This window comes from Onychostoma macrolepis, chromosome 04 (genome assembly GCF_012432095.1).
Source record: "Onychostoma macrolepis isolate SWU-2019 chromosome 04, ASM1243209v1, whole genome shotgun sequence".
Classification (NCBI taxonomy): Eukaryota; Metazoa; Chordata; class Actinopteri; order Cypriniformes; family Cyprinidae; genus Onychostoma; species Onychostoma macrolepis.
This window is the reverse complement of record NC_081158.1, coordinates 35471109-35483608: the sequence shown is the minus strand read 5'-3', so window position 1 is coordinate 35483608 and position 12500 is coordinate 35471109. Positions and strand designations below refer to the sequence as shown.

The window sequence follows — 12500 nt, the reverse complement described above, 5'->3', positions numbered from 1 at the left end:
GTGTGCGTCGTCATGGCGAAGAGTCCAGAGGTGAAGCTGGCCGTGTTTGGCAGAGCAGGGGTGGGAAAGTCAGGTGAGAGATAACTCTGTTAATACTTAGTAAATGAAGATCTTATGATAAAGTAAATCCATCCCTGATGTGCACAACCAGACGATATTTCCATTAGACAATCCTGCTGCATTAGTGTGAGTTTACAGGGTTTCTGCAGGTTTTATGAAGGTAAATTTAAGACTACTCAAGACCAATAACACAATTTCCATTAGATTTACATTACTTTTTAATTTGTTTTACAAAAAATGCATGGCTTGAATTATAGCTTTCCTCTCTGTACCTTCTTAAACACTGCAAAAAATGATGCTCTTCTTCAGTATTTTGGACTTGTTTTCCAGCGTCCTTAAATCAAGATACATTTACTTGAGATACTAAATGACTTGATATTAAGTTGTTTTCTGAAAAAAAAAAAAAAAAAGATCAAAATCAAGTTAAAATGAGAAAATATCTGCCAATGGGCTCAGAAAAATAAACTTAGTTCAAAGGAAAAAACAAGATTATTTTTCTGACCCCATTGGCAGATACTTTCTCGTTTTAAGCATAAACTCACCTAATTTTGATATTGTTTTGTTATTTTTCCGATCCCACTGTTCCTGTTTTAATCATAACCTCAACTAATTTTAGAAAACAAGTCTTAATATCTTATATTTAAATTTTATATTTTTATTTTAAATAAATTCTAAAACATAATACTTTTTAAAATTAAAATAATTTTTATTTCTTTAAATAAATATGTTATTTAACAAGAAAAATAATAATTTTTCCCTTTGAATTAAGGGAAACTGTTCCTCTTTTAATCATAAACTCACTTAATTTCGATACATTTTTCAGAAAACAAGACTTCATATCTTCAGTCGTTTAATTGCTTCTCCACTAAACGTATCTTAATTTAATCACATTTAGAAATCCTTACTGGAAAACAAAACTGAAATAGTGAGGAAGAACATAATTTTTGCCGTTTAGAGTTCAGCTGAAACCTAAAAGCACAGAAATGAGCGGATCTGAGTCTGAACGCTGTGTGCTGGAGCTGGAGAGTCTCTCCTCATCGTGTGGCGTCAGCGTTTGGGTCACATACGGTCTGACTGTGAGCAGAAGTGTGTGTTTGTGTCTCATACCTGTACAGTTGAGTGTTATGAATGGTTTGGCAGGTGCCATGGCAACTGTATTCAGTTCTGCCTCGCATTACAGTGCAGATCAATGAAAATAACACCGCAAAACTCGCAGTGCAAACGATGAGCTTCAGTGTGTCCATCAGCCCACACACAGTTTATGAGCGTTTATGACTGTGTTTGGAAGGATACTGACGTCTGAACTGAGGAGAGAGAGACGAGATCGGTATGAGGTCTGGAGCACATTAACCAAAGCTTATTTTGGTGGCTATTTCTATAACCGGAATCGTGAAGCCAGTATAAAAAGTGAAATATATTCTTAAACCAGTGACAAAAATAAGGGATGATATTTTCCCCCTTAAACGTGATTTCAGAGACTTTTTTTACTCTTTATGAGGGCACGTTTCTCTTTAAATGTATGCATCATCATTTATATAAGTATTTAATAAATGCAATTAGAATGAGACACTTTAGGACTGTTTCTAATCAAATGAAATCAGTATCAATAAAATCCATCTTTGAACTGCAGAAGTGGCAGATATAGATGTACTTACGCAGTATTTAATGCAGCTTAGAGATGGCATGAATGCATTTACACTGCAAACGTGTTAGAAGATTAATGTGGTACATATAGCATATACTGAACTATGAAATGATGCTTTAAATGTTAAACTGAAATCACTGATAGTGAGTCACTGATTCATTCAAAATGGCTGAATTCAATCAGAAACGAAGCAAATTTTCTTACTAGTATGCCGTTTTGAATTTAGTTGTTGAATCACTCACCTGATTCGTTCAGAAATGTCATAGTGGTACAATGATTGGTCGAGCAAACAGTCCATAAAATTAAATTAACATTAACTGCGTTTAATTTAGTTACTATATATCAGCGCTTCTCAAAGTCCAGACTCCAGACTAGAGCACTAATTATATTTACTACTTTGATAAACGCATGTTAAACTTGTAAATCATTTTATTGATTTTTATGTATTTTTGGAGATGAGCCGAAATGAAAGCGAAGGCAAGATATTTAAAGTTTTCCTTGTTGTCATGACATCCAGTGAGCGTATGGCGTTTGACGACACTTCATCGCTGTGTAATATTAGTTACATTTTTTATATTTTTGTTATCACTATGACCATTTGACTTATAGCTGTGTCCAGTGTTGACATTGAGTTATTTGATCGCCACAAATAGATTTTCCAAAATTGACACACTATTTTCCTATTTAATACTGTAAAGCTGCTTTGACACAATCTGTATTGTTAAAAGCGCTGTATAAATAAAGGTTAAAAAAATGCTTCTACTTGGTTGAATAAACAAATCAAAATTCAGCGTGGGTGTTTTTATATGACCGTATCTTTGAAAAGAACCGAGCATCTTCAGAAAAGCTTGATTTCGTTTTCATTTCATCTTTACTGTCATGTCTGATAAAGTAGCGCTGATTTGATCACAGCCGTTACCAGGGAAACCGCTATATCTTCTGCTCCAAAAGCGCCTCCTGCTGGCAGAGAATGAATTTGCATTTACAAGTCTGTGGGAAACACTGGTGTCTGTTAGCAAACATAAACAAAAAGCATGCTTCAGAACTGTTTTGAAAAGGTGGTTAAGTTTTGAGCCATGTATTATTACTGTGAATTAATGAATCTTGTGCCCTGCAATAAACATTTACTCTCTGTTATGAGATAAAGGGGGAAAAAAAGAAAATCGGCCAAACATATCGGCCACAAAAATAAATAAATAAAATTGTTATTAATGTATTTTGAATGCAAAAAAATGCATGATTTGTTATGCAAAACAAGTTTTGTAATAACCAATTGCTTGGACCTTTGACATTGATGAAAATTTAGATTTGGACCTTTAAATGTAGAGTTTGAGAACCCCTGCTATATATCATTGTATAAAGTGTAAAATAATGATCTTAAAAGAAGGGCAAGTGAGCGTCCAGCTCAAATCTGCGCCAGTGGATGGACATGGTATTTCAAAACCGGATTGTGCGACCTGAAACCAGACTTATCTGAATCTGGCTGATATGCAAATTGATTAATCGCCGTTTTAAGGTCTGATATTAATTATAGCACACAGGAAAGGAGGTAGTGTGATTTCTGCATTAACTGCGAGTGCAGTTCAGGTCATCAGTCTGAGACGGAGCAGTCAGACGACGGAAAAAATGTGACTGTTTGTGTTATGCTGGTTAATCTGTCCGGAGCCGTGATGGAGATGCTGCTGAGGAGCGTTTCACACCGAACGTTCAGACCACCAAAGATTCAGCCAGACGCTCATGACTTCATAAATATCAGCCAGCAATAATACGAGGAGAGTTATGGTCGTAATACTGAAGCAGACACACCGAACACCAGACAAAAGCAGAGAGAAACATTAAAAGCATTTTAAAACCAATCCATTATATGCTATTATTCACGTCAGCGGCTGACATCTCGCGCAGGAAATTGAACTTCGGAGCAGCAATGAAATTAGTGATTAGAGGTGACATTTTTCAGAGGTCTGTGTGCTTTGACGCGAGGAAATGCTAAAGATAACACACGTACAGTGGAGGAAATGGCCGTATGAATCTGGCTGATGGCTGATTTATCGGCTAATAAACGTGACCTATTTTACGCTGGAGGACCGTGCCGTGTTCCAAAATATGACTTTATTTTAGATTAAGTGAATAAGTCAGAAGTGTAACCTTAAAAACACACGTTTACAGGATATTTGATATTTCTAACGATGCTGTTTATTGTTAGGATGACAGAAAGTTTTATAGTTATGTCTTTAGGCTGGTCTTACTGCGATTGTAAATGTCAAAATGATTGAGGCGGCCAATCAAATCAAAGTAGGCGGGGCTTTGCTGTTCACAGATAGTCAACCACATGACCAATCAAATCAAAGTAGGAGGGGCTTTGCCATTCACAGATAGCAAACCACATGACCAATCAGATCAAAGTAGGCGGAGCTTTGCTGTTCACCGATACCAGAACCACATGACCAATCAGATCAAAGTAGGCGGAGCTTTGCTGTTCACCGATACCAGAACCACATGACCAATCAGATCAAAGTAGGCGGAGCTTTGCTGTTCACCGATACCGAACCACATGACCAATCAGATCAAAGTAGGCGGAGCTTTGCCATTCACAGATAGCAAACCACATGACCAATCAGATCAAAGTAGGCGGAGCTTTGCTGTTCATAGATTCATAGATATTCTATGAATTCCAGTGCAACGCTTCAGGTTTAACAGTAAAATAGTATGAGATGTGATGTAAGTGTTTAAATTAGATACATTTAGCTGTTTTGAATTGAAAATACAGGCTGAATCATCATCATGTACGAGGAAGTCCATCTACATACTGAAGAGCTCTTGTTCAGATAATGACCGCAGGATAATGACACTCGTGAGTCACAGACTGATGCCACCAAACCTGCGGAGTGTGTGTGTGTGTGTGTGTGTGTGTGTGTGTGTACCTGTTTTTCTATTCAGGTGGGGATTTAAACCTGAATACACACAGACTCTTGGGGACTTGTTGTCACGGTGGGGACCTAAATTGAGGTCTCCACGGGTAAATAAGCTAATAAATCACACAGAATGAAGTTTTTTTGAAAATCTAAAAATGCCTGTAGTCTCCTGTAAGGGGTAGGTTTAGGTGTAGAGTTGGTGTAGGACAATTTTTTTTTCTGTGTGACCAATATGTCAGAAGCGGGACTTATATTTTGACAGCGCTGAGATCGTGGCACTCCAGTTCTCTGTCTTCATAAGTTTAGTGTTTCTGTGCAAAATTTCTGACTAAAAATTACAACAAATAAATTCTAATGCAAGTAAACGTTATATGAAAAAGTATCATAGCATTTGCTTTACTATTATTAGAAACAGAAAATCTACCATCAGCATTCAGCAAACGCACATTTCATTTAAACAAGCATGTCGAATAGCTAATAAACGTTTAATATGACTTGTATCCTCTGAAGTGTACGGAAGCCCGTTTCCGCCACTGAATGAAAAATAAAAAAAAGGTTATTACGACTTTTTATCTCGCAATTCTGATTTTTTTCTCAGAATTGCGTGATATAAACTCACAATTGCGAGTTATAAAGTCAGAATTAGGATTTATAAAGTCACAATTGCGAGATAAAAACTCGCAATTCTGACTTTTTTTTCTCGCAATTGCGAGTTTATCTCGCAATTCTGACTTTTTCGCAGAATTGAGAAAATTATAAACTTGCAATTCTAAGAAATAAAGTCAGAATTGCGCTATATAAACTCGCAATTGCGAGAAAAAAAAGTCGGAATTGCACGTTTTTATCTCGCAATTGTGACTTTATTTCTCAGAATTGCAAGTTTCTATCTTACAATTATGACTTTTTAATTCGCAATTGCAAGTTTATATCACGCAATTCTGAGAAAAAAAATCAGAATTTGTGATAAAAAGTCGCAATAACCTTTTAAATTTTTTTATTCAGTGGCGGAAACGGGCTTCCATAGAAGTATGCATGTGTAGTAGACTACGCTTTTTAAATCAAATTAAATTATTTTCATATTTGTTATTTTCTAAATATATATTATGTAGAATAAATAAATACAACAAATGAAATTTAAAGCAATTGATGATTTATTATGATATCTTCTATATCGGCCATGAAAAATCCATATCGGTTGCCAACTTGTAATCTGAATGATGCATAAAAACCGAACAGACTGTGACTCATCCCTGCACATGTCAATAAACTGCTCTTCCTGTCAAAGTAGGCGTTTCTCGGTCAGATTGAGTATTTTTAGAGTGTTGCGTGTGTCCGCAGATTTAGAAAGTGTTTGGTGTTGGAGCACTATTAGATCGTCTCTAATGGAACAAGACATCCGCTCCGCTCACCTCTCAGTGGAAATAAAATAAATACATACAAACACATCAGCCCACACACACACACACACACGCACACGCACGCACAAGCTGGAGTGTGTGTTTACGAGTGTTTTCCTGCAGCTGATGTGACTCATCCACACCCACACATCCATTAGCACTCGCAACGCTAATAAGACGTCTATTGAGAACACTTACAGGTGTGTCACTCTAATGGATCTGTAGATGTTCACTGGAGCGCTGTTATGTGTGTGGAACATGTGATTCGATGAGACAGTTTGATATCTGTTCATTAAAGTGACAAACACATCTGAATGTCATTAGATACCAAACTATCACAGGAAAAAACACTTTACCATCAGAACCTTTGACAGACACAACTTTGATGAGTTTGAAATCATAAAAACACAGTCACAGAGTCAAACTTTCATTTCAAGCACATAAACGCCCAATAACGCATTAAAGTGACACTTAAACACGTCTGAATCAGAGTTATTATACAAAAGCGGTCACTGGGGCGGTACCTTTTCAAAAGGTACCTATTAAGTTCAAATATGTACACTTTAAGTACTAATATGGTACCTTTAAGGTACCAAAATGGACCCTTTAGGTACAAACATGTACCTTTTGAAAAGGTACCGCCCCAGTGACAGCTTTTGTACCTTTATTTCTGAGAGTGTAGATAACTAAAACCATATTAAAACCATAAAAAACATTTTTGTTACTTGAAATAAACATAATCTGAAATAAATTAAAGTATGTTGACAACTTTAACACTAAAATGTAGACATTTAAATAAAAACTAATAAAATATGACAAAACACAGAACACTACTGAAATGGAATTGGAAAAAAACATTCCAAAATATCAACAAAAACTGGTATGAATCAGGGATATTTTAGTATAACTGAGATACTATTATAATTTTTTATAAATATTTTTAATTTATTTGTAATTTTATATTTTCTGTTTTAATTAAAAAAATATCAAAATTTTTGTTGTATTTTCGCAATTTTTATTAGTTTTTTGTAATTTTATATACTGTTTATTAGTTTTAAATTAATATAAATGTTTTAACAATTCATAGTTTTTAATATTTTTATATTAATTGTTCTTAATTAATATAATTGTTTTATTAATTTTAGTTTTTTTAAATATGTCAATATAGTTTTCATTAATTTTTATTTCAGTTTTAGTTATTTTACTAAAATGAAAAAATGGCAAGTTGGCTAGTTTTTTTATATTTTAAGTAACAAAAATGGTTTTGTGGTTTTAGTTTTAGTTGTATTTTGTATTATATATATCTGAGTGAAAAAACCCTCACTTTACAATCAGTAGTGAGATGTGTTTGAACTGATTAACGCGGTTATAGAGTGAAGCTGTGTGGGAAAGCGTGATCGCCGTGAGCGTTTGCCGTCTCTGAGCCGTGTCGTTTACACTAGTGTGTGAAACCCGAGCTGCTTAAGCGCCCTACTTAGGGTTCTTCACAGGGCTGATGTGAATGCACTCTATTCTTCTGCTGTTTGTAAGAGTCGGACACACGCGAGACCCAGAGATGAGCGTAAACGAGCTTCAGTGTTTAATCAGATCACTTCATTATTATCTGCTGCTGCATGTTTGGAGTTTCGAAAGGTCTTTTAACACAATCGCAGCCGCTTTAGTTTGATATAAACACACAAACATCAGTCAGAGCCGTCACACGTGTTTCAGTGTTGCCTTAATGACACTAACTAATTAAATTAGGCTCTGATATCTGCATAACGAGGCTCAGCGAGAGTCACCAGACTGACAGGAAGAAGAAAAATCAATCTATGACAACAGTGCTGTGATTGGACAGAGATCATCACATGACAGCACAAGAGTGATACACAAGGCTGTTACTCACTTCTGAAGTCATAATTGCGTTCAAGTGGTTTGTTGTTGTAAAGAAGAGACATCAAATCATATTAAAGCCTAAATGCATTTTAATCAATATCCAAAGGATTTTTTTAATCAAATGAAGTGTCATATTTGTTAACAATCATATAAACCGGTGCAGTTTATTCAATACATTCATCTAGAAGCTTCATCTAGCTGGCTGATTCTGATGTTTTGGTCAAATAAATGCTTAAAAATACACACAATGTGCATTAAATGGTTATTTATGTATGTAAATATACATAACTTTAACGGCTAGAGAAAGCAAGAAAAAAAGAAAAGAAAGTAATTGCAACTTTTTATCAAATTTTTTTTTTCCTTGCAATTCCTCGGCAATCAGACTTTTTTTTTTTAAAAGAATTGTAAGATATAAACTAAAAAATGGAAGATGTAAAGTTAAAATTGTGAGAAAATGTCAGAATTGTGAAACAAGCTCAGAAAACATTACATATTAAATATTGTAAGATATAAACTGACTTATCTCAATTCTGATTTTTTTTTTCTCCCAATTTCAAGTTTATGTATTTGTACTTCGCAGAATTGCGAGAAAAAAGTCTGGATTGTTAGTTGGGAAAAAAAGTCGCAATTTCCATATGATGAAGATGCTGAGGGAAAAATGAATAAAACATAACAGTCACTACAGCACTACAGTTCTTGTCCAGTTTCCAACTAGGAATCGTTTTTACGATATTTCATTTAGCACATGAATGCAGAAAACCTTTTACACACAATATGCTGAGATAATGGGTTTAATTTTGCTCCAGATGAAGCTGAAATATGACATCTGTGCACTGCTGCGTGATTATATTGCAGTGGTTTAGTCAACAGTAAAGGTTTTAATGGAAAAACGTCATGATGAATGTCTAGAGCAGCTGTGGACATTAAGGGCTGTTGGAACGGACGATGTTCACTCGTATAATTATTTCTGTGCGTTAAAGTGTGAATGAGCGTCGAGGGAAAACAGAGGCCATGTTTATTTCTGATACAGTCTGATGAACGCTGATTGATGTACAATTAATGTAAAGTACAGTTTGATCAACTTTGATGTTGGCTTGACAAAAACACACGTCTGAAAGTTTAAAGTAACTTTGAAAAGCTTGAAATTTTTACTCGGAGAATTCAAAGGCAGTCAAAGAAATGTTACTAACATGTTTTAACACATTGCTAGAATGTTTGTAGCATGTTTAGCACATTGCTAAGTTATTTTTCTAACATGTTTCTCATGCATCTTTTAGCATGTTGTTAATATGTTTGAACAAGTTAACATTTAAGTTGCTAGAATGTTTAAACACATTTGCATGTTTTAACAAGCTGCTGGCATGTTTTTGCACGTTTAGGAACATGTTGCTTGCATTTTGAACATTTAGCATGTTGTTAAGTGTTATGTTATAACACTTTGCTATCACATTTTAACAAGCTACTAACATATTTTTAGTTTGTTTTGCCAAATGCTAGCATGTTTTGACAAGTTACCAACATGTTTTAACAAGTTGCTAACATGTTTTAGCGCATTGCTAACATGTTTTGACAGTTGCTAACATTTTTGGCATTCTAACATGATTTCTAATGTTGATAGCATGTTTTGCCAATTGCTAACCTGTTTTAGCATGTTGTTGGCATGTTTTAAAAAGTTGTTAGTATGTTTTAGCACATTGATAACATGTTTTGATGATCGTTAGCTTTTTTGACATTCTAATATGGTTTAGGATGTTGCTAGCATGCTTCAAAATGTTGTTAGCATGAGTTGCAAGCTTGTATAGCATGTTGCTAGCATGTTTTAACACATTACTAGCGTGCTTTAGTACATTGATATGTTTTACCATGTTGCTAGCTTGATTTAACATGTTAACATGTCTCAGGCTAGTTGCTCGGATTTGCTACACATGACATCTCACTCAGTTTGGCTCCTGTATGCACGTAAATATACAAAACTGTAACTTCTAGAGAAAGCAATGTTATGGAAGATCGTTTCCGCCACAGAATAAAAAAATTGTAATTGCAACTTTTTATCTGAAATTTCAGATTTTTTCCCTTGCAATTCTGAGTTTTTATCTCACAATTCACTTTTTTTTCAGAATTTTGAGATATAGACTAAAAAATTGAAGATATAAAGTCAAAATTGTGATAAAAAGTCGAAATAAACGCAGAAAATATTAAATATCACAAGTTAACTTTCAAGGGCTAAGTTTTGAGGTTTTTGTGACTTATCATTTCAATTCTGATTTTTAACAAGTTGTTAGCATGTTTTAGTGCATTGATAACATGTTTTAACAATCGTTAGCTTTTTTGACATTCTAACATGGTTTAGGATGTTGCTAGCATGTTTTGCTAGCATGCTTTAAAAATGCTGTTAGCATGTTTGACGAGTTGCAATCTTGTTTTAGCATGTTGCTAACATGTTTTAGTACATTGTTATGTTTTAGCGTGTCGCTAGCTTGATTTAACATGTCTCAGGATAGTTGCTCGGATTTGCTACACATGACATCTCACTCAGTTTGGCTCCTGATCGCAAGCAAACGCGGAGCATGAACGTGCCTAAGAGAGCGTCTGCCAACCAAAGGCCTTCTGGGAAGCTTCTGGAGGACACAGAGGCGGCTGACCTTCAGCGAGAGGAAGTGACTCCAACGTCTTCAGACGGAAATCTGTTTACGCTGCGAACAGATGGTCAGAGACACATGAAGCACAAACACAGACTTTGAATAAACGCTGCTCTGGATCTGCCGTTTGTGGCTCGTCGATGCTCGCTGGACGAATCAATCATTCAGACCCCCCGGTGCTAATTGAGCTCTTCATCGGCTCGGACTGAGGCATGCTGGGATTGCTGTGAGAGTTTCTGGGAAGAATAACAGTGAACATGAGATCCATTGATCCCTGATTCTAACCGGCTGGAAAATTATAAATCTGCTCCAAACTGACCAGAATGAGAGCAGCTCCGCGAACAAACATCGGCACAAATGAATCAATCCACTGATGATAACGAGGCCTGTGTCTGTCTAATGACATTAACAAACAACAGACACCAGAACATCAAACATTCACTCTCTTGATTCATGCTTGTGCTATTATATTGAGCGATTCATTTCCCAGAAATCAATGCACTGAAGAGTCATTTTCTTATGCGGTATTTTATTTTGTCGTCCAGTACAAATATCTGAACATTATTAAAACAAGATACTTGATAATGTTTTGATGTTTGTACTGGAAAACAAGACAGAAATACTGACGAAGAACCTAATTTTTGCAGCGTGCTTGTCTTCATAATCCAATTCTGACGCAATCAATCGCTCTCATTCATCATATATAAGCACAGTCACCCCCCGATCAATGAGTCAGAGTATCTGCGCCAGTCTCTTGACCTGACGATGGAGAAATGTGGGTCAAACACAAAGATTCTGAATGGGATCTGAGAAGATGATTCATATCCGTGAAGTCTGGACTTAAAATAACACATGATGCATCACCAAACCCAAACACAACACATATCAGAATCAGCTATCAGAGAGAGACACAATGTGTCAGGATGAAAACGAAACAACATCATATAAATAGACAAAAGACGCCAACTAAAAGACTCCAAAAATATAACTAACCTGAGATTTCTAGCTGTTTTTAGGATGAGGGAAGTTCTCGTTTTAAGCCCCGCCTCCGAGGACCAGATGATGTCATCAACATCTCTGGACTGTTTTTCCCAGGAGAAAAAACGAAGCTAAAGACTTAAATGCCTAAAAGCTTTTAAAGCATATCATCTACAGTATTTACACTGGAAAAATAATTGGTGTAGAAACAATTCTCACCGTAAATTTCACAAACGATTACAAATGTGAACCTGGAGCACAAAACCAGTCATAAGGGTACATTTTTGAGAAATTTAGATCTATGCATCATCTGAAAGCTGAATAAATAAGCTATTGTTAGGATCGGACAATATTTGGCTGAGATGCAACTATTTGAAAATCTGGAATCTGAGGGAGCAAAAAAATACAGTTTTATACAGGTATACAGTTTTCCACAATACGTATGAAGGCACATGAAAATCTAATCCGTTATTAAACATTTTATATCATTAAGTATCTACAATAACACATGAAAAGCATATTTCTTTTCTTTATTACTACTAACTGTTGTTGTTCAGCTTTTAATAAAGGACTGGTTCACTCACAAATGATCGTTTTGTCATCGTTTACTCAGCCTCATGCTGTTTTTTCTTAGTAAACACAAAAATGTTGGGAACCAAACAAAACTGGGGCTCGTTGACTTCCACCGTAAGAACAAAAACAATATTTTGTGTTTAGCAGAAGAAAAAGATGAAAAGATGAAGATGATTATTTTTGGGGTAAACTAGTCCTTTGAAATAAAACAAAAACATTAACTGATATGAAGTTAAAATTAAACTTATTTTAAAATAAATGTATTATTATTTCAAAGAAACCTATTTTATTATGCATTTTTTATTTTAAATAAAACATGAATTTAGTTTACTAAACAATATCTGAAAAGAAAAAACTTGAATTTAGTTTATTTCAGCTTGTTGCCACTAGTGCTGTCAAACGATTAATCGCATCTCAAATA

General features: G+C 35.1%; 1 protein-coding gene across 1 annotated transcript in view; it reads left to right on the top strand.

Moving 5' to 3' along the window:
* Positions 1–12500, top strand: part of rerg (RAS-like, estrogen-regulated, growth inhibitor) — a 24948-nt gene that overhangs the window by 2530 nt on the left and 9918 nt on the right. Inside the window, exon 2 of the mRNA XM_058774391.1 lies at positions 1–73. This exon is cut by the window's left edge and continues 56 nt beyond it. Coding sequence (XP_058630374.1) covers positions 13–73 — 61 coding nt within the window. The 5' untranslated portion in view covers positions 1–12. The remainder of the gene's footprint in view (positions 74–12500) is intronic.